The following is a 25,488-nucleotide window of genomic DNA, read 5'->3' on the forward strand; positions in this document are numbered from 1 at the left end:
AATCAACTTTTGCATTTTTGAGGTATCAGTATTAAAGTTAACAGATAAACGATGACGAGGCATCACATTCTACCGTAAAACATCAACGGCTAACATTTTATGTGAAAGGGAGCAAGTTAAGTAATAGCTACTGAGAGGCTAGTGGTATTTTAACTCTGATGTAAGGATAGAATCCATAAAAAGAAATCAGACTAGAAGCAATTAGATTACACGATAGGTGGGCAGCATATCTTTCTGAATAATCAAGTAGAACATAAGGAGTTGAGGGTCTCAACCACGCCTACAGAACAAAGTTCTTCCTCATTCTTGAACTGGTGGAATCACAGCACCTACCACTGGGATCCAGACAATGTCGGGTGTTTCTCTTACTGTTGGCTTCTCGGGAGGGCGTTATTCTTCAGCTCTCTTTATCCCAGTTCTAGCACGGGAAATGCCGGGGCCATCCACTTAGAGTTATAGGTGGCACCGCTCCTGGAAATGAATCAAGTCTCCCACTTGTACAATACTTTGTTCCTCTTCCTTTAAAACCCAAACATCTGGACAAATGTTTTCTGTCACCGGTGTCAGTTCTGTTAGCACCTCTGAATCTCTGTTTCAAAATATGTATATACACATTCTTCCAACATTCGGAGGGTCCCATTCTTAATTCACTGGTTGGTGACTTATTAACCACTTAGGACTTTTATGTTTAAGGTACTGTTCTAAGCTCCAAGCGATGTCCCCAGCAGTGGATAGCACGGGCTATCTGGGGCGATAAAGTGAGTTCACATATTGGGATCCACAAAATGTAGGATGCCCCCAGGGTCTGGCCCGCGTCACAAATTTAAACCCAAGCTTGCTCTTATGGGAAATGCCCGTCAAGGAAACCTAGCACACACCAATCATAATCCTCTGTCTCAGCTTTAGCTAGCTTACCTTTCTCTGGAAAACAGGCCCTGCCAGTCCTGTAAGGAACCACCCCCCCCCCACCCCCAGCCAATCATGTGTGTCTCTCAGTTGCCTCCTGTACCATCTACAAGGCTCACTCTTGCCCCAAATCCCTTGGGGTCAGGGCTCCAGAGCTTGTGAGGCTGTGTATTCCCGGCCCCACCCCCCCACCCACCACCCAACCCACAGATTGTTTTCCCTTAGGTAAAGGACATCAAGCTGTTGCTAAATAGTTTTACTTTCGTCACATGAAAGGGGGGACAGGGCACAGGAGAAACCGTCTCCATGTTAGATGTTGGTAAAAGCCAAACAAATTAACGAGAAAATATCAGGTATTGCTAATGCTACAGTAAACAGGGTAGTGTGACAGAGACAAGGGCGTGATTTTAGACTGAGGCCTCACGAAAGGTCTCTCTGAAGTCACATTTACACTGAAGTCAGGGTGACAAACTGAGAGGGATGTTGACCATGAGTGACATCTGCCTATCGAATATGGGACCCTGCTCTTCCTAAGCCCTCAATCAATGTTCAACCCAAGTACTTATTATCTATAGGCCTTACTGCAAATGAATCACGCACAAGCTTAATTAAAGAATATAAAGTCAGGGGCGCCTGACTGGCTCAGTTAGGCATCCGACCCTTGATTTCGGCTCAGGTCACGATCTCGCAGCTCGTGGGTTCAAGCCCCCCATCAGGCTCTGTGCTGCCAGTGTGGAGCCTGCTTGGGATTCTCTCTCTGCCCCTATCCTGCTCACTCTTTCTCTTAAAATAAATAAATAAATAAATAAATAAATAAATAAATAAATAAATAAATAAATAAATATTAAAAAAAAAGAATATAGAACATTTCTTCTTATAAGGTGCTACTCTACCCTACTACCTTCTACGCTCAGAAGCCCAGACCTGGCTAAAAAGTCCAGGCTGCTGGGAGCAAGACCTCCACGCGGATTCAACTATGTTCATGCGTTCACGTTCAAGCCTACTGATGTTCTGAATATTTCCAGTATTTGTAGTTGCTACTTTTTAATCAACACAGATTCTGATGGGACACTAAAAATTACACGTTCACCATTCCCAATCCTAGGACAAAAATGACAAAATCTGCTAACATTGGAAGAAACAAGCCTTTCCCACACAGACAAAAATGAACATAACGGGAAAGATGTTAAACGTGGAAACTCCGGCCTGACACGCTGTATAATTAACAATGTTCTAAAAGGTACGTGGAAAGGTGCACTCTGCAGAGACGGGAAATACGAACCAAAAAGCAACTGTGAAGGCATAAAGCGACACGTGCTCATTTTAAACAATCTTCCATCACGAAGGTCAAAGCAGGAAAAGGCGTTGCCTTAAACATGATTATGTTGCTATCTATACCAACCGTTAATTTTTGGGTGCTACGCTCGTGCACGTACACACACACACACACACACACACACACACACACACTTACACATGTGCATTGGGGCTCCTTTTATAAATCACTTCCTTGGAGTTAAAAGATACTTAAAATTATACAGAGAATTATACAGACTTATACAAAATCATACAGAAAATTTCGCATCTTTATTTTGATGGAATAAAAACAAAAACGGTAACGGGAAATTGAGATACCGTAGCTACAATTCAGTTCTTCTCTGTCAATCAAGAAGATACTACAGGAAATTAAAGCACAGGCAAGGCTATTCATGCTTTAATCTACGTCACTCAAATAAACCTGCAAATCAAGGAGATTTTGAAAAGGATTTTCAATGACTTTCAGTGAAAACATTCTTTATTGGTAAAGCAGACACTTAAACTCTTTGATTACATATGTCATGCAAACCAACTGCCCTCACACGTGGTTGTCTAACAGCTCGATGTAATGTCATCTTTTTGGGGGGGTGATGATAAATCCTACAGGTTACAGTGACTCCAGTAGTAAAAAGAATTCGGGGAAATGACTCTAAGGAAGCAAAACGCCATGTAGTACGTGTGAAAGTGTTGTTCTGAATGCCCAATTCTCCCTCCTAACTTCTACACTGTCGAAGACTATCATATATAAAGATGGCAGTGGCTTTTGTATGTGCGTCTACAGGCACGCGACCTACACGATAAAAAGGAACTACAGGAATAACATTTCAAACAATTTTACAGGGTTTTGTGAATCCAAAATATGGCAATGCCCTTTAATACAAAATGTCCATTTGTTCCAACAGATGACTTCCTAAGGAAGATGGTTTTGCTCCTGTGACACCATAGCTCATTCCTGGTAAGCGTTTTAGCCTGCCATCTGTTCACAGATTCTCCAAGCGGTTATCAGTCAGTGGAGAGGAGATGGCTCCCTTTGCTCTGAGAAGACTCAGGAATGACGTCACTCTGCATCGTGACACTGAGAACAAGCTTCTCCGTGGAGGTGAGATAACACTTCCATCCGTGGAACTTCTGCCAGCCCTGCCAGGGGGAAGACCTCTGCCACGGGTCAGTTCACCTCCTTGAAAACGACCAGAGCCCCCGAGGCAGGTGGATCCCAGGTCTCCTACTGGCGCATTCACGTCACGTGGCAGTGAGTAGGCATAGTGCTTTCCCAGACACCTGGAAATGGGGCGCTGCTGGAACAAATACCTAGAAATGAGGACGGAGCTTTGCAATCGGGCAGTGGGTAGAGGCTGGAAGAGCTTTCAGGAGCATGACAGAAAGAGGCAAGATGGCCCCGAGTGCCGTTAGCGAGTGGATCTACGCATGTTAACGCTCATGAGGGCACGAAGGAGGTAAAGGGCAGGGTAGAGAACACCTAAACTGCCATGGAGATTACGTAAACCGTCATAAACAGACTGTTAGAGGAAATAAGGGCATTAAAGGTGCTGCCAACGAGGGCTCCTAGGAGATGAGGAACATGCTGTTGGAAACCGAAGGAAAAGATTCTGGTTCCAGAGTGGCAAAACGCTTAGCAACATGGGGTCAGCAGCTGTGTGGAAAGCATTAGTTGTAAGGGATACACCGAAGACATTTGTTCGGTTGAAGAGATTTCCAAGCAGAGCGGGCCAGATGCGGCCTGCTTTCTTCTCGCCAGTTACAGCAAGAGGTGAGAGGAGCCAGATAAATTGAGGAAATACCTGTTAAAGAAAACAGGACTCAAAAACGACTTGCAGATTCTCAGTCTACCGAAATGACAAAGGACCTTAAGAGATTCCCTGTCGGGAAAGCCTGCTCAGGGGAAAGAGAGGAGGGTGCAGCTATGGAACCTTTTGCTAATACCTGAGGAAGGCCTGAATTTTTTTTGTCACATTATAGGTTCTTTGAAGAGATTAAGGGTGTGACCCATCGGTCCTCTCGGCCTTCTCAGAAAAAGTCACCAAGGGAGACGCAATCAGCTAGGATTGCTCTGTGCAGGGGCCTCTGGTCTACTGGACCGAACCCTCGTAACACGCACGCAAGATCCCCAAGTTCCTTCGGATGTTATACGGGCAGATACTGCTCTCTTACGTTGAAATGGATGGAGATGGTGCAAAGTGAAAGACGGTCAGACTTCCCACAATTCCACAGGTAAGGAACAAGCCGATACAACTGCTCAGGTGCCACCTTTCACAAGAAAGGAAGGACGGCTCTGGGAGGACACCACGAGCCTAGATGGTGCTGTGGGCCACAGAAGGCTGTACCCGGGATTTGAGACCTAATGGCGTGCGCAGAGCTCATTTCGAAATTGCTTGACATGGGTGGCTCTTTTTCTCATTTGTCTGTCTGAACAGGAATGATGCCTCTAAACCCTATTGTCTGCCTGTCCCACCATTCTATTTGGGAGCAGATAACTGTTTTTCTAGGTTCACAGGTGCACAGGTGGAGAGGACTGTGTCCCACGAATCCTGCCCAGACCCTCACTCACACTTGATTTAGAGGATTTCAAATGAGGCTTGGGACTTCTGAACCGGTGGGATCCAGGTAAGACCTTGCAGTCTAAGTCGATGCTGGAATGGGCTGACACTTTCGAGCATCTTTGGAAGGGGTGACTTTCTGTGGGATGCATATGGATCCTTGAAGCAGGAGTGGGCTGTGGTAGTCAGGACGGCCCCCAAAACGTCCCTGTTCCCATCACTGTACCTATAAATGTGTTACCTTACGTGGGAAAAGGATTTCTGCAGATGTGGTTAAGTTAAGCAACTCGAGGTGAGACTTTTCTGGTAATTATGCTAGGTAAACCAAAGGTAGTCACAAGCGTCCTTGTAGGAGGAAAAGAGGAGAAATAAAGTCGGTAGTAAAGGACTAAGGACAGAAGCAGGCATTGGCGGGACGCAGCCAGAGTGAGGGATGCCAGCAGCCTCGGAAGAGGCAGAGAACAGACTCGCCCCTGGAGCCCCTGGAGCCTCCAGAGGGAAGCTGTGATGTGCCACTTCGTGTGGGAAAAGGGACTTTTTAAAGATGCGGCTAAGGTTACCACAGACCTTATAAAGGGGGAGATAATCCGGAATTATCTGGTGGGCCCAATCCAATCACATGAGTCCTTAAAAGCAGAGAACCCTTCCTGGTTGTTGTTAACGAGGTGTAATTAACAACAGAGAAGGGTCAGAGAGGCAGTATTCCTGGCTCTGAAGATGTAAAAAGGGGGCCATAGGCCAAGGAAGGCAGGTGGCCTCTAGAAGCTGGAAACATAAGGAAAAGGTTCTCCTTTAGAGCCTCTCAAAAGGAACACAGCCTTGTCAATGCCTTATTTTAGCCAGTGAGACCCATGGTAGACGTCCAACCTACAGAATTACAAGACCATAAATCTGTGCTATTTGAAGCCACTAAGTCTGTAGTCATTTGTGACAGCAGCCACAGAAAACGAACCAGGAGTGGTGACCAAAGATGAAATGGTATCTGGGAAGAAGAAAAAGCTTTTCTATCATTCCTGATGTAGCCTACCTCATTCGGGAAGTAGCTGGCTTTGGCAGAAATGCAAATATTTATGCTGGTAGTTCTTTAGATCCAGTCTGGCTGAAGGAATTTACATTTCTGAATTTGTACACTCGTTGTGCCCTGGAGTAGAATACATTCTGGGTTGAACACTTAGAACAGTGTTCAGTGTATATAGTGGGTCCCCTAGAAAAATGTGTTGAATAAATAAATGAATGCGATCAAGACAGGCTCTGGGAGGGATTGTATTACTCTAAAGTGCTGTTTAACAGATCTTCTCAAGAACTGCTGGCCTTTATGTCTTTGCTTCTGGTTTACGATGGTCAAAGTTCTGTAAAATACAAGGCCAAACTATTTTTTGACACAGTAATATAGCTAAATCAGTAAAAAGGATGCGTACAATCTTAATAGGAGGAATAATTATACGATCAACGTATTTCTAAATCAGAACACAGATACTTTTCAGTACATGACACAGAAAAAATTTCAAACTATTTGATCACAAGATTTCTCGATGGCTGTTGCTCAATGCAGCAACTTTAGTGCAAATTTTACCAAACGCATTTATCAAAATGGGATTTTGTTCATTTTCTCTGCAAACAAACGTTGTTACATTAATACAGAGCATGTAACAAATTGGTTTGCCTGGACATTTACAGGCTATCAACATAAGCCAGCCCTGCAACTAAAACCTCAAACATATTTCTCTCAAAATCTATTCCTCGTCCAAATTCATCTATTCTAAGGCTGGAAGACAGAATGAGAATAAACCCAAAATTTATCTGTATAAATAATAAAAATAGTTTGTTTTCTTAATGCTATACGCATTTTCCTTATTATTATGGCACATTATCTTTCCTACGTGCTATTGCACGGGTAGGAGCAATGTTATTTTAGCTGCTGGAGTATCACAGTGTTAAGAATATCTGCTTCTTGTAGTGTCAGGCTTTCATCTGTTAGCTCTTTGTTTGGAAATGAAGTCACAAGAATAAAGTCAAGAGTTGCAAATTCAGGACGGGACTGTATAATAAAGTCCCGGACATCCAGGATCCTGAAGAAATAAGATAAAAATGATTTGTGATATTAAAAGTTTTATTTTAATGTAAGCTTTTAGCTAAAATTAGACGATGGTAAGTCCTAACCCTTATTTAAATGTGTTGTAGCTTTTAAAAACGTACATTATTTCAACGGATGGATTTATCTTGGACTATAGATAAAACATGAGCATTAACTCTGAGTGTAGCTAATACTTCCTTTAACTGTAAACAGAGATAATCTTTAAGTGTTTTATACATAAAATAAATGTCAACAATGTTATTAACACTTTTTTCAGAGTATAAAATATCTTAGCAGCAGACGGCCCAGAAAAAGGTACTTTGAGTGGCCTGGGTCAAGGCTGAGTTTATAACTACCAAAGGTGTAAGTCATAAGGATCATTTTAAAAAATGACTTTCACATATCCCTGGTAACTCAACTAAGATTATAAATATATCCCTTAGAGGGAATCAATGAACAAATAAAAATGGTACCTTTTGAGTACAACAAAAGTACAAATGAATATTAAAATGACATTGAGAAGTTTATTGACAGTGCTTGTCAATAGCACAATTATACTTTATCTACACCACAAATTTATATTATGAAGAATCTGCTAAGTAGAAAGTTAACTCCAATCAGAATTATAATTTTTAAATGAGTAAAGTCCAAATAAAGTTTTACTATATATACTATATTAAACCAAATTTGATCCCACTTACATGGTTTTAGCAACAGTGCAAAACTGCAACTTTTAACAATTTTATTTTGGAGAGATACCTGAATTTGCATTAGTCTGTGAGCAGTTCACAGAGGATGTTCCAACACTGACCTTTCACACAGCTATGATCCTTTTATTTTCCTTCTGTCAAAAACATACTTAAAAAGTGTATCTAATGAATTTCCTATTCCTCTGCTCACGTCGCATAGTTTTATTTGGACGAGGAACCACGTGTAAAACTGCAATCGAGCTCACCTGTGTGTACTATTGAATCTTTGTATCAAACGACTCCCATCTGCTAATCTGATCTGAATTTTTGTCGTTGGCACTGAATCATCAATGAGAACAACGGCGTTAAGTATGGACTTATCCTCCTCTTCAGGGGACGAAGGGGTACTGACTATTTCAGGTGTAAGGCTGAGAAGGAAGAAGTGAAGAATTAGAACACAAGTCTGAATACGTAAGACGTGAAACGGTGAAGACAGTGGAATAATGACTGACATCCACAGCTGACTCTCACGTTTTCCCGCCTGGGATCTGGACCAGCAAGAACACGGCTTCCTTTGGGTCTCCCGTAATTCCTCCAACTTCTTTCATTATACTAAAATTATCGTGTATCCTAGGATTCTAATTTATGGTTTATCCAACCTCTTTCAACAGCTTCACTCTGTGGGGCGCCTGGGTGGCTCAGCTGGTTGAGCGTCCAACTCTTGATTTCAGCTCAGGTCATGATCTCACGGCTTGTGGGATCGAGCCCTGTGTCAGCACAGAGTCGGCTTGGGATGCCGTTTCTGTACTTTCATGCTTTCTGTTTAAAACAGATTCTGGGGGCGCTTGGGTGGCTCAGTCGGTTGAGCGTCCGACTTCGACTCAGGTCATGATCTCACACTTCTTCGTGGGTTCAAGACCCACGTCGGGCTCCGTGCTGACAGCTTGGAGCCTGGAGCCTGCTTCGGGTTCTGTGTCTCCCTCTCTCTCTGCCCCTCCACAGCTTGCACTCGGTCTCTCTCTTCTTCAAAAATAAATTAAAACATTCAAAAATAATAAATACATACATACATACATACATACATACATACATACATACATAAAAACCAAAAAAACAGATTCTGACCGGGGTGCCTGGGTGGCTCACTCGGTTGGGCGTCCGACTTCGGCTCAGGTCATGATCTCGCGGTTCATGGGTTTGAGCCCGGCGTCCAGCACTGTGCTGACAGCTCAGAGCCCGGAGCCTATTTCTGATTCTGTGTCTCCTTCTCTCTCTGCCCTTCCTCCCCTTGCCTCCCCCACCCCCCACTCTCACTCTGTCTCTCAAAAATAAAACAGGTTAAAAGAATTTTTTTTTGAAACAGATTCTGACCAGATAAGCTTCTTCTCAAAATATAAAAAGAAAGTACCAGGTGGGGAAACTAGGTAAGGAAAGCTGTTCAATGCATTTCTTTATAAGATGTGTGTATGTCAAAATGAATTTATGTGGAATAATAACATTTGAGAACAGGAATGGATTTACAAGAAGGTTTAGGCCAACCACATCACTTTATAGGAAAAAAACAGAATCACAGAGATTGAAAGACGTTTTCAAAGCCACGAAAGACAGTTAGCTGAGTAAGCTGGTTAGTAAGGTATAAAAACACATTCTAAAAAGTTGTGGCAACTTTAATATTTAGCCTTCAAAGTTATACCTCTTTATTACTTATTGAAACATTCTCCTTATCATTCAACTGATCAAAATAGGATGACATTTTTGATACACTGTTTGTATGGTTCAAGTATTATGTTAAACGGAAAATGAAGAGAAAGAGGGAAGTTAATCGATAAAACAAACTCCCCAGGCAAACTGGAGGAAAGGACGGAGGTTGTCTGGAAGGAGAGTGAGTCTGCCGGTCAGGTAGAGACGCACCTTCCAACTTAAGAGAGGGCAGTGAGGATGGATTTCCTAAACTCGGAGGCTAAGAGGACTATATTAAGACACTGAATTCCGGTCAGGCTCTGTTTTCTCAGGGAAGCTGGAAGCAAAAAAGGTCTGCTGAGGGCAGGAAACATTTGGGATGAGCCCTCTGAGAGCAGGAGAGGGCAGCTTGCCCGTCCGGCATGGGGGCACCTGGCATGGGGGTGCGAACATCCCCAACAGTACCGGGCTGCACAGGGGCAGACAAATCCACAGGCTGCACAGCAAGGCAAGGGGCTGCAGAATTGCTGAGATAAGAAAAGGAAGAAAAGGCAGGAAGGGAAGGATTGTTAGATTTTGGAGGAGAGAGCCCTTAGGGTCCAGGGGTCGAGATGAAGTCAAAACTCAGAACAGGTGAGTGGCAGGTGGGTTCTTTTGCACTGCACAGCATGAGAACAGGCAGCCACTGTTGTTAAGCAGAGAGATCTGCTTCAAATCGTGATTTGCATCATCATACACACAAGCTCACAAACCTACAGCAACGGTCTACTTACTAGCCCTGCTTATCAGAAACGACTCTGTGATTTCCTGGGTCTTGTTGGGGTCTACTCCAGCTCACTGAGCTGATTTTTATGCAGGAATACAGTTTATTCTGCCACTGTCCATTTGTAGCTTCAAACCTATGATCTGCTTGCTCCTACAATACTACACGAAGGAACCAGGTAATATTTTTATTGTATTTAGGTTTTCCTCATAATTATTTGTCATATCACGGTAAAAAATTAAGTTGGCTTCCATCTGTGTAATGTTCTTATAATATATGTATTTTTAAGTTTATTTATTTTAAGAGAGAAAGAGGGAGAGAGAATCCAAAGCAGGATCCGTGTTGTCAGCACGGAGCCCGACACGGGGCTTGAACTCACAACCGTGGGATCCCGACCTGAGCTGAAATCAAGAATCGGTAGCTCCACCGACCGAGGCTCCCAGGCATCCCTATCTGTGTAACGTTCTGTCTGCAATTCGACTGACGGCTATGGAAAACAATGGACTTATTTCCATTTCTGCTTTGTTTGCCTCTGTTTTGTGATTTCTGTTCGGTCGTTATCTGGAATTCTTAGGAAATGAGCCATTTTAGAAAGTCGCTTTCTGAATCTGTAAAGGTGAACAGTTAGAGAACTTTTATATTTTAACAGACTTCTTAACGTAAAGCCTTCTAAAATGTCCTATGTAGTCCTTCACTTTCTGAGAACGTAACATGTACTCTACTACTCTACATTTCGATTCATGTGCATCCGAGAGGCTCACACCACCATGTTAATCTCCTAGTGTCGTTTCCCACACAGTAGAAGCTGAAAATTCTGAAGACTACATTTCTCAGACGCCCTTGCAGCGAGAATTTTATATAATCCCACCCTTCTGCCGAGCGACAGATACACGCTTGCATGGTGAACGTAAGCACTACGAGGCCAAGGTTTTGCAGCTCTTCTGGTCCCCAAGGTCTCGGAGGCATTTGATTCTTCTACAGCAGCCATGACAGAATGTTCCAGTGTCTGGTCCCTAGCTTCCATGGGCACTGAGCAGCTGAGGGGGACACAGGAAGTCTTCACTCTAGAAAGTTCTCTGTTGCGTTTGTTTCTTCCAGGAAAGCTTGATTTACTATTTCCAGAAATTCTATAAACTATCCAGGGTTCTGTCAGAAGCCCTTTTTTAAGCTAGTAAGTGGATTCTGTTTTCTACACTCGAAAACCCTGACCAATATGGCTAATGATTAACAACACAGCATTCTCACCACTTATTTTTGTCATTTTGTCAGGTATTTTTTGTCATATGTTTTGTCATCATTACCTCCTTTCTTTGGGGGGGTCATGTTCTCTAGCTAATTGCCTTATGAGAAGAAAGACCGGTCTTTGTAAGATACAACAATGAGATAACACCCTTATTTTTATGAGTTGAAACTGTCGATTGTAATCACCGGCTCGTCTCAGCTATCTTCCGTTTACGCTACTTTCTTCATTTTCAGTTCTAGATTTACTGTTCTACTAACCAAGGTGTGCACTGTAACAATAATTCTTGGTCATAAATTTAAATAAAAAAGAAAGACTATGTACAAAGCAGAGAGATGGCTGGGCATTTTACCTGTGTTCTAAATTAAAAATCATAATCTGACCAAACATTAAGAAATGAGGGGTGCTACATCTGGAGGTCATAGTTATAAAAACAAAAGGGAGGAAGAAAACCGTCAGGAGAAAGCTGACCCGTGTTAGTGGTAAGGAGAGGTAAGGGAGAAAATTTCCAAACAGATCTGTGAGTGGGCACTGAAGGCTTTGGGTCCTAAGAAAAGCCAGGGCCACACATGTCCCTGTATTCCCTACCTGTCTCAGAAGTCAGTGTCTGTCAGGAGAAAAGGATACAGAAAGGGAGACTCGAGGTATGAGAGATGAGCGTAAAGAACTGACGTGAATTCTTCCCTATTTTGAGAAATGCGAGGGGAATAGCGAACCGGTGTGCACGAGGCAAGGGAAAAGAACCTGGATGGGAAGGAATCACGTGGAAAGGAACAAAGGACGCACTGAAAAGGCTATGATGGAAACAAGGCCCGTGTTACTATTTTACGTGTCACTCATAATACGTGGACAAAGACAGGGTGACTTTTACCAGCAAAGTTCGCAAGATTTCTGAAAATTCTCTTAAGCCACGGCTATCATAAAGGAGTCCGCTCACACACACATGATGCCACGCACATTGGTTTCTGAACTGTATTCGCCAAAGCCCTAGGGGCTCTTTAGAAACATCTCCAGAGCAATGCCTTCCTTCTGCAATCCAAGCTCAGGTCGTGTGAAATGTTCTCCGTGCTGGGTTTCCCTAACTTGAAGAAAGGGTTTGGAGGCTTTAAATGTGCTGAACACGACCAACCTCAGCACACAGCTCCTGCTGCGAGAGCTTAGCAGTGCCTTATGGCGGACAGGCAAGCTCACAGCTGAGACCTAAGATGCCGACTGTCTCATCTGATCAACAACCCTTTACGATCTCCCCTTGTGCGCCCGTGTAATCAGAAAGAGGCAGGACCGCACAGGGGTCAAAAGCACCAGCTCGAGCCAGAGTGTGGGGCCTGAATGCCACAGAGCAACCACTTCCCAGACCCGTCGCCTTGGGCAGACCGCCGCGTCAGCAGATGAAGTCATCACAGGATCGATATCCAAGAGTCGTGAAGATTAAGTGACTTCGTGTATTTTAAAGTGTTTCCTGGGCCAGGGATGTGGTGACTGCTATCTAAGTATGAGCTACCAACATTATCACTAGATTTGCATATGTAATTCTACCGGCAAGGCCTTCGCAGTTCACGTTTTAGTTTTTACTTTCTAGGTTGTTTTGCTTTTGTTACTCTCGAAGAAAACTCATGCTGGACAAAGACAAGTATTTTTCTCATTTTAGGATTTTACCTTCCAAGTTTTTGTCCTTCTCCACTGAAAGCCTTGAACCTCAGTCTAGGTTTTATGTATTCTTGATCCCGACGGTCCTCCATATCCAAATTCACGTGGCCACCGTGAACCAGCCGCTGAAGCTCCAGGGGAATCTCTCTTTTAAAAAGGGAAAAAGGTTTTAGTTCACTTAAAAAAAAACCCTAATCTACACCGTTGACATGATTATAACCAAGTTGTGAGCTACTGTGGGAAACAGTTATAACATAGAAATTCCCACGATGATGGATTAGTCCCTGTAGATCTTTTCTTCTTCAAGCTGCCTCACATTATGATCCCTCCAGCTTTGCTTTTCTATTTCAAAATTGCTTTGGCTACTCGGGGTCTTTTGTGGTTCCATTTACATTTCAGGATTGCTTGTTCCGGTTCTGTGAAAAATACTGTTGGTATTTTAACAGGGATGGTGTTAAATGTATGGTTTGCTTTGGGAAGGACGGGCATTTTAACAGCATTTGCTCTTTCAACCCATGAGCCTGGAAGGTCTTCCCATTTCTTTGTGTCACCTTCCAACTCTTTCACAATGAGGTATTTCACCTCACACCTGTCAGAATGGCTAAAATAAAAAAACACAAGAAACAACAGGTGTTGGCCAGGATGTGGCAAAAAGGGAACCCTCTTGCACTGCTGGTGGGAATGCAAACTGGGGCGCCCGCTCTGGAAAACAGTATGGAGGCTCCTCAAAACATTAAAAATAGAACTACCCTGTGACCCAGCAACTGCACTACTGGGTATTTATGCAAAGAATATAAGAGCACCGATTCTAAAGGATACACCCACCCCTATATTTATAGCAGCATTATTTACAGTAGCCAAAACACGGAAGTAGCCCAAGTGTCCACTGACTGATGAATGGATAAAGATGTGCTATATATACCCAATGGAATATTAGTCAGCCAAAAAAAAAAAAAAAAAAAGAATGAAGTCTTGCCGTTTGCGATGATGTGGAAGAAGCCAGAGTATCACGCTAAGTGAAATACTCAAAGACAAATACCATATGACTTCACTCATATGTAGAATTTAAGAAACAAGACCAACGACCAAAGGAAAAGTGAGAGATAAACCAAGAAACAGACGGTTAGCTACAGAGAACACACAGATGGTTATCAGAGGGGAGCTGGTGGGGGATGGGTGAACAGGTGAGGCGGCTAAGGACTGTACTTGTGCTGAGCCCTGGGTGATGTGGGAATTGTTGGATCGTTACATCGTACACCTGAAATGCGTGTAACACCGTATGATACCGATACTGGAATCAGAATTTGTAAAAAAGTTGTATCACATTATTCCTTAGTGGTTCTCAATACAGGGACTTTTTGTCATCAGTGATCCTGGAGTGCTTCTAACGTTTAGAAAGCCAAACTGTAAGATGGCAATTTATCCCTAAATAAACACTAGCAAATTCCTATGAGGACATAAGAGCTAATACAGATATTTACTTCTAAACTCTCTGGAAGAAGCTGAAGTTTAAAAATCGATAGGTGTCTTTGATTGTCGAGTGATTCGCGAGTGCTGCCGTTCAGGGTCGGGACCCAGGTATGAGGTGGTCTGCCACAGGGGTTCTGTGTGCCGAATCAAGTCTTGTCTTGGGTTCCACAGAATCACTGAATGCCCTGCCTGAGACTCACATGGATGACAACACTGTCTGTAACGTCCGAGTCTAGAACTTCAGGCTTCGGGTCTTAGAAAACAGCAAGACACTTTTGGGGGGGCGGGGAGCATTGTATTAATGTACTCCGAAAATTTCAGGAATATGTGTATCATATAAACAGAGAAGACTGCACTTTGGTTTGCTTGGAGCTTTACCAAGCCCCTGACTTCAACGCCACTGATGGTAATTATGTTGCCAAACTCACACACCTCATCATTCCGCGTTTACGTTTGTCACGTTTTCTTTGAGAGGTGTAAGACTGCACATAGGTGAGAATTATCTGACTACTATTATTTTGTCTTCTGGTGTGGTCAGATGAAGCAATTATAAATTAAAATATGTACAATTTTATGATAAATTACTTTCCTTTATTTCAATACATTTAAAGTAAATTTTAGATCATTTTTTGGGGAAATAATATGCAGGGGCAGATTATATCATCTGTGAGTTCTTCTTTGAGGACAGTGAAGGTGGTGGCACAAAATATTTGTCATAAAAAGAGGAAGGTGATTCTACAGTTGCCAACTACTATCTCACATCAAATCATTGTTTTCAAGGAGTCTTTTTAAAAACTGTTCTTGATCATAATTTTACTTCAAATTAAAACTCCTTTTAGGATACCACGACTGCTTGAATATTAGTCCATAAAGTTTGTGAATTATTTTCATTTAAGAATAAATGAGTTTTGGTCTACATTATAGTACATCCAACATCAGCATGGTCTTGTCTTCCACCATCTTGAAACAAGCATCAATTTCAACAGCAATGTTGATTTTCCCTTAGCAGATCTTCACTTTCCCTAACCAGCTGCTCCCAGCTCTTCCCAGTGACTGCAGGTCTCCCGGTCCACAGCACTGTCTTAAACTATTATTTCCTCGTATTTACCCTCGCCACATACTGCCTTCTAGGACAGCTTCCCACCTTTCTCAAGGACTTCAGCATATCGCCTACAGCACTTTTTGGTATCCAAACATTATCTTTGTAGAATTCAAATTCAAAATTCATGCTGATTAGTGTTCTAAAAATAGAGGTTCTCGACTCCCTCAACGCCAATGAGTTTCACCTCTACTCCACTTCAGCCACTCTCCTTGGACATATTTACATCGCTTGGAAAAGCCCCAGCTTCAGTTCCTGGATGGAGCATAAGCTCCTACTCCAGCCCCTTCCCTGCTACTTAAATCTCCCACTTACTCACCAACCTTCTCTGTTTAGTTGCGTTTCTACTTAGGAACGATCACACTGATGCAGAAAAGCTTTCATAATCATAGCAAAATCACTTGATGCCTCATCCTTTAGCAAGAAGGGCTGGTGAGCTATGATGTTTGTTAGATGGGTCAGAGCATTGTATAGATGGTTTACTTTCACGAACCACTACCCCAACCAACCTTTTGAAATCTTCTGCCAGCAGTAAAGCCACCTTAAAAATGTTAATATAAGTTGCTGAATTTCAGGTACACATACAATGAGAGTCATCCTGTTAATGGTAAGCAGGAGAGTGGCTTAGTGGATGGACAGCTACATGCTAATCAATGCACTGACTTATTACATTAAGAGGTTTCTTCCTGGAACTGGGACCATAGCTTGATCAGATTTTGGAAGGGGCCAATGTTTACTGTCCGTCCCCAGCAAGTTAAGAACCAGAGACTTACAGACAGCAATATACCCTTTAGATATTTAAAGATACCCTTCCCTCAGCAACCACTTACATAATACATCCCAGCATCGTGAAAAAGTCCCACCCCAAGTGACAAACAGAACACAATACATCTTACCCTTTTTTAACAGACTCCAGAAATTGAGCATTTGGTGGGTCGTGATAAGGTCTCAGTTCTCCATCATCTAAACTGAAACCGTTGCTCCACAGTTTAAGCAAAATCTGAACCTTTTGAGCATACGAAAAAAGACAAAGACATATAAGAATCCATCTTACCGAACAATCTTAAGCTTCCAATGTGATATTTCACAACATATTCAGCCACCCACTTTATTTAAAACATGGGAGTTATTATTTTCTATTCACAGTTAAAATAAAGACATAAATGAAAGCATGTGTTTGCCAGGCAGATTTGTATGCAGCTTAACAAATCAACAATGGCTGAAATACCAAAGGTCCCACAGCTAGACCCTGGCCTTGAAGTACAATTACTCTGGGTCACTGAGAAAATGGAAGGATTGAGAGCATACAGCTGTCACTCCACACCCACCCTTCTCATTCATCTGTACCCATACTCTTGTCTGCTACAGGGCTTAAACAGTTATGTCAAGGGGCAAGAGAGAATTTCCAATGACCCTCCAAGGCTAAACTATACATGTTTAAATGAAATTGTAACTCCAAGTTTTAAAAGGCAAAAACAAAGAATGACAGTTTACGACTCAGCTATTTCTATATTCTGACAGTCTACCACTAAGGGTAATTATTATCGTATGTACGTAAAGCTCATTTTGATAGTGAATCATACATTCTTTCAACGTATAGGAAATATTTACAATCTAAGTACAAGGCATAATGGAGATACAAAATACAAAATTTGAGACTAAAAGCTTACACGCTGATCCTTTTAAAATCCATGTTTCAAAAAATAACAGAAAAGAGATTATATTATCAATTTTTAAATTTAAAACAGCAGGAGCTAGAGGCAAATGTCTACAATTTTTCATTTTGGCTACTGTACCTACATCTTGCAGCTGGTTTTCTCCATAGATGTATTCAGACCGCTTACAGAAGGAATTGCCCAATCTATATCCTCCACCTGTAAATGACTAAAAAACACCGCAAATGAGCGAAAAATTCACTAAGGTTTATAGTGAAAAACGTTATGATAACGTATGATATATATTTTAAAACTAGATCAGTTATAATTAGCCCAACTGGTTTGCACTTTCGAGGAAAACTTTTTATTTATAGGAAGCTCTTATGTTACAGAGAAGTATACTCAAGTAAGCTACTATGTTTCTTCCCTAAAAACATTAGTGACTTGAGTTGAAATAATTTAGACCAATTTTAAATTTAAAAATGCATTTACAGGGGCGCCTGGGTGGCTCAGTCGGTTGGGTGGCCGACTTCGGCTCAGGTCATGATCTTGCCGTCTGTGGGTTCAGCCCCGTGTCGGGCTCTGTGCCGGCAGCTCAGAGCCTGGAGCCTGTTTTGGATTCTGTGTCTCCCTCTCTCTCTGCCCCTCCCCTGCTTGCTCTCTGTCTCTTTCTCAAATAATAAACATTAAAAAAAATTTTTTTTAATGTATTTACACACTGAAATATCTAATTTCAAGTATAAACAGATTTTAAAAAGCCACCATTAATATTTTATGTCTTACCATAAAAATTATGTTTAAATCATATTTCACAAAGTAAATAACAGTTTCAGAGTTAAGGAAGAATTTTATAAATGGGTATAAATTACTCTGAGGAAAGGCTGCATATTTATTTTATAAGTGCTTTTATTTAACTGTTGCAGTCAACTAAGATTGTACTTTTTGTTTTATTACACTGATCACAAGGTCTTCTATTTTTCAGGGAGGAAGGCTTATGAAGTAAAAATGCCATTCCTTTTAATCACTTTCCATACCATAAATATGCTTTCAATGATCACATTCCTTTCTTTTCTATAGACTAAATAATCCATAGAAAGAAAAAGATACATTGGACTTTGTCGAAACTAAAAACTTCTGTTCTGCGACAAGCCCTGATAAGAGGAAGAAAGACCCGACTACCATCTGGAAGCAAATATCTGTGATCCAGGGGCACCTGGGTGGCTCAGTCAGTTAGGCGTCCAACTCGATTTCAGTTCAGGACATGGTCTCAGGGTGTCATGAGTTTGAGCACCGCATGGGGCTCTGTGCTGGCAGCAAGGAGTCTGCTTGGGATTTTCCCTCTCTCTTCTGCCCCTGCCCAGCTTGCGCTCTCTTAGTCTTTCTTCAAATGTATATATATACACACATATACATATACACACACATGTACGAATATATATATATGCATATAGATTCATAAACGTATATAAGTACGTATAAGTATAAATACATATGTAAATACATATACGTATGTATGTAAATATATAAATATATATGTATATTTGCAATGCATATATTTGACAAAGGACTCATACCTATTGAAATCTCTAAAGAACTTTCAAAACTCAACAGGAACAAACAATCCAATTTGAAAAGAGGCCAAAGTCATTTTGCAGTGGGGGAGAGTAAAGATAATGGCAAATAAACACATGAAAAGATGTTCCACATCACTAGCCATCAGGAAAATGCAAACTGACATCACTGGCCGTTAGGAAAGTGCCAACAGAAACCACAATGAGTTATAACCACACACTTATCACAATGGCTAAAATTTGAAATCGCGACAATACCAAATGCTGGCGAGAATGGAGAAACTGGCTCTGCCATTCACTGTGAAGAGTTTGGCAGTTTCTAAGAAACTAAACATACACTTACCTTATGACCCAGCAACTGGACTCCTGGGCATTTATCCCACAGAAAGGAAAACTGACATCCACACGAGAATGTGGACACGACTGCTCACAGCAGCTTTATCTGTAATTGTCCCAAACTGGAAACACCTCAAACGTCCCTCAGTAAGCAAAAGGTTCCACCAACTGTGGCACATCAATACCATGAAGTGCTACTCTGGACTAAGGAGAACAAGGTACTGAGACACTCAGTAACTCCGATGATCTCCAGGGCATGGAGCGGAGTGAAGAAAAGCTAATCCCAAAAGGTCACATACTATTACTGTATCATCCCACTTGTATAACGTTCTCAACGTTATGACGTTACGGAGATGGAGAACAGGGTTAGGTGGCAAGAGGTTAGGGATGGGAAGAGGGTGTGACCACAGCGGGGTCCGCCATGAGGGAGATCCTCGTGATGACAGAGCGGTACCTTGACTGGGCTGACAATTACACAAATCTACACATGTGAGAAAACGACACAGAGCTATATGTGTACATGGTACCAGCGTCAGATCTTGGCTTTGATTCTGTACTACAATTATGTAAGATATAACCACCGGAGGAAACTGGGTGAAAGGCACATAGAACCTCTCTGTGTGCTTCTTGCATATTCATGTGAATCTATAATTATTTTTTAAGGAAGGGTAAACAGGCAAGTTTCACAGAAACGTAAAAACTTGCTGCGACTTTCAATCATTAATGGATTATAATCTTATAAAAATAGAGCAAATGTTTAAAACAGAAACATGTAGTCAGAAAACAATGCTTCCAAATAAGATAAAAACCTATAGACGAGATCAAATATATAAACAGTGTATTTCAGTTTTAAATTTAGCACTTACCTTAGATTTGTTATCACCTGAAGCTCTTGTGGCTTCATTCAGAGGGACAGCCCCATGTTCTCTTGCCTCTTTGAAAAGTTCACTCACAATCTTCCCAGTTGAAGGTTGAACTATATGTAATCCACTGTATTCACGTTCACTTGAATAGAACCTTTCGACATTAAAGTTCATGAAGCAAAACTCAGAATACAAACATAAACTCCTTTGAAGTAAAAAGCTACAGAGTCTTAGGACATGACCTGTGTTTAAGAAGAACCATTTCTATGACTTCTGTGGAAATTCTTAATTTTAAAAATGGGATTAAGGAATGAAATAGTAAATGGTTCATACACTTTCTCCTGATGGGGTTTGTGGGGAGTATGGCAGTCAAATTCACATCCCACACGAGAACTGGCTTGTCAATTCTCCCATCCCCTTTCTGTAAGTGCTTAGCAAACGCATCTCTCGCACAACGTGGGAAGTCTTGGTGTGGTGGGCAAAGCAGCGCTGACGATCAGAATTAAGTCTCTTCCCCTGACGAACCCACATTCAGTAGGGGCCTACTTAGTGAAGGGACCTACTCCCACACAGAGAATTTATTCCTCAGAGACTTTTGGATTCAAAAATTATAATTCCCTGTATCAAAGGTGCATAATGTAGACCACAATTTTTCCAGTGTATTAGCTACATAGTGACTAATTTCTAGTCTGACTCCAACTTCGTAATGGTCCTAGGGAACATAAAATTCACATCATGTTTTACATAAGATTTTATCTATTTATCTTTCAAGATTTTTTTTTCAGTCAAGAGTATCAGAAAATATAACCAGCCAAATATCAACATGGAGACACCCAGAATAAGATAACAAACCTCATATGTTCAGTTCTAAATCTGTCCTGAACTGACTCACAAAACAAAGAGGGGAAATTACATCAATACTGGAGGCTAAAAATAGCCTTTCTATAAGACTTTCTGCAAAATTAGAATATGGAAAACGGGACAGAAAAGACAGAATGGCAGAATGGCTCTTAATTCACTGTAAGCGAAGGAAAAATCCACCTGGAGAACAGGTGGGCACCATCAGAACCCTGCGAACACAAGATCAGCTCATGATTGCTGAGGACGGGGTGCGGTGGGCTGGACCCCATCCTGCTAGGGCACTAGGCAAGTACAGAGGTGAGTCTGCCCAGGGCAGCAGACAATGGAAGCCTTAGGGGCCAAGCTTATCCTCAGAGGGCCCGGTAGATCAGGCAAGGCCGAACAATGCCATAGCTGGCTCTCAAGGCGAGTGGCGGTACAAGGTGGGGTAGCAGAGGATTTAAGGCAGCTGTGCAGAAGGAAAGGAAGAGGAAGGAGGAAAGGAAAACAAAAAGACAAGCTGCCTGTTGCAGCTATTTCCTATTGTAGCTCCTTCCCATGTCTCTATTCTGGGAAGCACAGCTACGTATTTCCTTTTTATCTCAGTCCTGGTTACAAAGACCTTACGGGAAAAATTTGACATGGGAAAGGATTTACTAGTTCCTTTATGGTTAATGATTTTCTTTCCTGTTTAAGAAACCTTTGCCTACCTGAAGGTCGTGGAGATATTCCCCTTTCTTCCAGAAGTCTTATTTTATTTTTCTTATTATATGTTATTTTCCTATTTATATTTCCTTATTTATTTATTTATTTATTTATTTATTTATTTCAACGTTTTTATTTATTTTTGGGACAGAGAGAGACAGAGCATGAACGGGGGAGGGGCAGAGAGAGAGGGAGACACAGAATCGGAAACAGGCTCCAGGCTCTGAGCCATCAGCCCAGAGCCTGATGCGGGGCTCGAACTCGTGGACCGCGAGATCGTGACCTGGCTGAAGTCGGACGCTTAACCGACTGCGCCACCCAGGCGCCCCAATATTTCCTTTTATATTTACAATCCATCCGTTTCTCCTCTTTCATAATTAAGTACGCCTATATCCTTGACTCTTGTCCTCAAACGTGCACTCCTCTGATCATCAAAACATTTGTGCACTTCCCTAGGTAACGACCTCTTCTACAGGCGATTCTCAAATATGTTTTTAGCCTCCTGTGACTTACGGGGTCCAGGGCTGAACTTAAAAGCACCTACTGAATCGAATTCATGTCTCCAAAACTAAACCTGTATTCCCCACACAAATCTTCTCAGGAACAGTCACATTTTTTTCCTGTACAGCCTGTAGGTCTCTTTCCTACTCAGTTGCTCCCTATGTCCCACGTTACCATGTTTCTACAGTAAATTCGTTGGAAGTATCCCACACTAATTTTACTCTTTCTCCTCCATTCCACTGACGCCACTTGAGTCCAAATTTTATTGCCACATTTCTTAGATCACCGTCATTGTTTTCTCCTTAATTTCTGTCCTTATCTTGTTCTCCCCATTACTATTAATTTTACACTGTATCGCCAGTCCTATTTTTCTAAAATATATAACAATAGCTACCACTTATCAAGGAGTAACTCTGTGCTCATTTAATCCTCCTAACAGTGGTATTATCTCTGATTTACAGAGAAAACTAAAGCTTAGGGAGTTTCAAAAACTTGTCCATTGGCAAAACCTTATTAAAACAGAGAGGAAAAAAAATTAGAACTGATTCTGTCTCTAGAAACAAAGCTTTTCTCACTGTGTTGCAGTTTTTAGCATAAAATTTACATTAAAAAACATATGCTGGCTTTCCATTGCCTTCTACACAAGTACAAGCCCCTTTGGCATTCAAGGCTGTCTGCCCATAATGTGGCTCTATCCAGGACTGGCTATGTAATTTGTGGGGCTCAGTGCCAAACGAAAAGGAGTCTCTCTGCTCAAAATTTGTTAGGAATTTCAATATAGTAACGGCACAACACTAACCCCAGCACGGGGCCTTTCGCAGCATGGGGCTCTATGTGAATGCACAGGTCACACGGCCAGGAAGCACTCTATCTAGCCAACCTTATCTGCAGCTGGTCTACTAAAGTTCCGCTGGCTCCTATTCGGATCCCTCTCATCATACTTATCATTTTCTCCTCTGTGCCCATTTGTTTAGGAACCCTGTCCCTTGTCTTTTGTGGTACCTGTATCCTAATAATCTTTTAAGGTCCAACTAGGTTCCAACACTGTGCTAGTCATCTTAAACACTTATCTCATTTAATTCTCAAAATAAAACTACTGCCTGATGACTCAAAAGAACTTTTTTTTTTTTTTAAGTTCTCAAATTTTTGAATAATTCCAATTTCATAGTCGTTCAGTGTGAACAAGGAGGCACATTGTTTTTAGGTTCTGTTAGATGTCAACTTTTGCAGATGAATATGTTACAGCTGGTGTCAGGCTATCTTCTGAGTTCTGTAGATTCTATCCCTTCTCTCCTAAATTACAAACATAGACCACGTTATGTGCAGAGTTCCAGACAGTGAAAATATACTGGATTTAAAAATGACAACGAGCAGAGAAATAATTTGATATGCAATACTGCCCAAGAAAGTGAACCATGAAAATAAGCAGGTCTTCTGTACCAAATAAAGCAGCAGAAATGCAATGAAACTGAGTATATGTCAATGTGGAGGATGGAATTAAAAGAATTATATACTTAGTATTAGGAAATAGCATACTGAGTTAAAAAAAAAAAAAGATCGCCAATAACTTGCTTCATTGTATTCTAAGCAGATTAAACACAGCTTAAGCCTCAGTCAATATCTTTTAGGGCAGCTCCTCCTTTTAGGTATGTAAATATTTCCAGAGATCAAATCTGAGGCACAAAGTTCTTCAAAATGGCATTACCAAATTGCAACTATTAATGGCAACACTGTTTCAGACAGGACAAAATAAAAGAGAAAAAAAACATTCATTAAAATATCTTAAAGATTCAGGTGCCTGGGTGGCTCAATTGGTTTTGCATCTGACTTCCGCTCAGGTCATGATCTCACAGTTCGAGCCCCACATCAGGCTCGCTGCTGTCCAGCCTGGAGCCTGTTTGGAACCACTGCCTCCCACTCTCAGTCCCTACCCTGCTTGTGCTCTGTCAAAAATAAATAAACATTAAAAAAAAAAATCTTGGGGTGCCCAGGTGGCTTAGTCGGTTAAGCATCCGACTTCTGCTCAGGTCATGATCTCCTGGTTTGTGAGTTCGAGCCCAGAGTTGGGCTCTGTGCTGACAGCTCAGAGCCTGGAGCCTGCTTCAGATTCTGTGTCTCCCTCTCTCTCTGCCCCTCCCCTGCTCATGCTCTGTCTCTCAAAAGTAAGAGTTAAAAAAAAAAAAAAAAAAAAATCTTAATGATATTTCAATAGCAAGGAAAACATTAATACACTAACCTTATTATAAGTAGTCAACTATTTTGTTATATCATAAACAAATTAAGTTGTTCAAAATACGCTCAAATTGGTGAAACAATGGTCAAACAGTTAATGAATAAAACTTTGGTACATAAATATTTTAAGTATTTTCAAAACTTTGGAGAATGTGTAAGTCAAGAAGTTAAAATATATTGTATATATATTTTACATATATATGTACATACACACATACGTGTCAAAAATGAAAGGACAGGATATTCAAACAGTGCCAAGATACCAAGCTGCCGATGTACAAAAGAAAAACCGTATCTTACAATGGAATGATGTGGTGATCTGCCCCTTTGTCAAGTGAACATATCACCAATAGTGAGAAAATCTGAGATTACATATGGCTCCTGATGTGATGTAATACAGGGCAGACAGTATCACTTACTAGTATCCTTGACAAATATGTTTAACAAGAATCTAATGGTGAAGAAACAATGACCTTGAATGTCAATGTAATGAATTTTGGATTATACAGCTGAACTAAGAGCAAACAACGAACAGATGAGGAGAATGCTATGGATTCAGATTCAAAACTGGCACAATCAAGTGGATGGCATGGCCATTGGTTAGATCCTAAATCCAAAAAGGGCTTGAAGAGATATTTATGGACTAGCTATTACAGGATTTCAGGAAATTACTGTTCGTGTTCTCAGCTCTGATACGTTACCAGGTGATAAAGGTGTATGTGCCTCTTCTTAGTGGACAGTCTATTGAAGTATCTAATGAAACGTTATGATGGCTGCAATTTGCTTCCAAGTAGTTGAGTAACAGAGTGTTTTTACAGATGTAATGCTGTAACATGTTAACAACCGGGGAATATAGGGAAAGCATATACAGCATACATTCATTGTACTAATCTTGTGATTACCTATGGGTTTGAAAATTCATAAAATAAAAAGTTTGGGGACAAATTTTCTTTCTTCTCATTCATGTCCAAAAAAGGTACATCATTTTTATCTCCCCTACAGAAAAAAGGATGTGGAGTAGTGACAAACAAAAAAGAAAGAATAATTTCTAGTGAAGTCTTAAATTTCTGGTAAAATGACAGACTTTCTGTGAATGAGATATAATGGAAAAATTCCAAGTTTCTCCACAGTGATGAAATTCGCAGTATTAAAAAGACATTAATGAAAACATTCCTAGAAACAGGAAAACTCATGGTAATGAAGTGTACCTGGCTCTCATCTCTTAAATCTAGTGGTTCTCCTTCTAGTTCAGGGGTTTAACAATAGCAAATACTGTCTAAGAGATCACTTATTTGATGGGTCATCATCCGTGAAAGCCCAGACAGGTTCCTGAAGTTCTAGGTTC

General features: G+C 41.3%; 1 protein-coding gene across 2 annotated transcripts in view; it reads right to left on the reverse strand.

Annotated features, from left to right (window-relative positions):
* Positions 1 to 2,474: 2,474 nt before the first annotated feature.
* The window catches only part of UBXN2B (UBX domain protein 2B), a 28,235-nt gene continuing 5,221 nt past the window's right edge, over positions 2,475 to 25,488 (reverse strand). The window contains exons 3-8 of one of the 2 annotated variants that reach the window (XM_045455176.1): positions 19,869 to 20,019; positions 17,241 to 17,324; positions 16,337 to 16,446; positions 12,881 to 13,018; positions 7,808 to 7,969; positions 2,475 to 6,847 (exon numbers count right to left, since the gene is read on the reverse strand). In XM_045455176.1, coding sequence (XP_045311132.1) covers positions 6,685 to 6,847; positions 7,808 to 7,969; positions 12,881 to 13,018; positions 16,337 to 16,446; positions 17,241 to 17,324; positions 19,869 to 20,019 — 808 coding nt within the window. In that variant the 3' untranslated portion in view covers positions 2,475 to 6,684. The remainder of the gene's footprint in view (positions 6,848 to 7,807; positions 7,970 to 12,880; positions 13,019 to 16,336; positions 16,447 to 17,240; positions 17,325 to 19,868; positions 20,020 to 25,488) is intronic. The other variant, XM_045455175.1, reaches the window with a different exon arrangement.

This window comes from Leopardus geoffroyi, chromosome C3 (genome assembly GCF_018350155.1).
Source record: "Leopardus geoffroyi isolate Oge1 chromosome C3, O.geoffroyi_Oge1_pat1.0, whole genome shotgun sequence".
Taxonomy (NCBI): Eukaryota; Metazoa; Chordata; class Mammalia; order Carnivora; family Felidae; genus Leopardus; species Leopardus geoffroyi.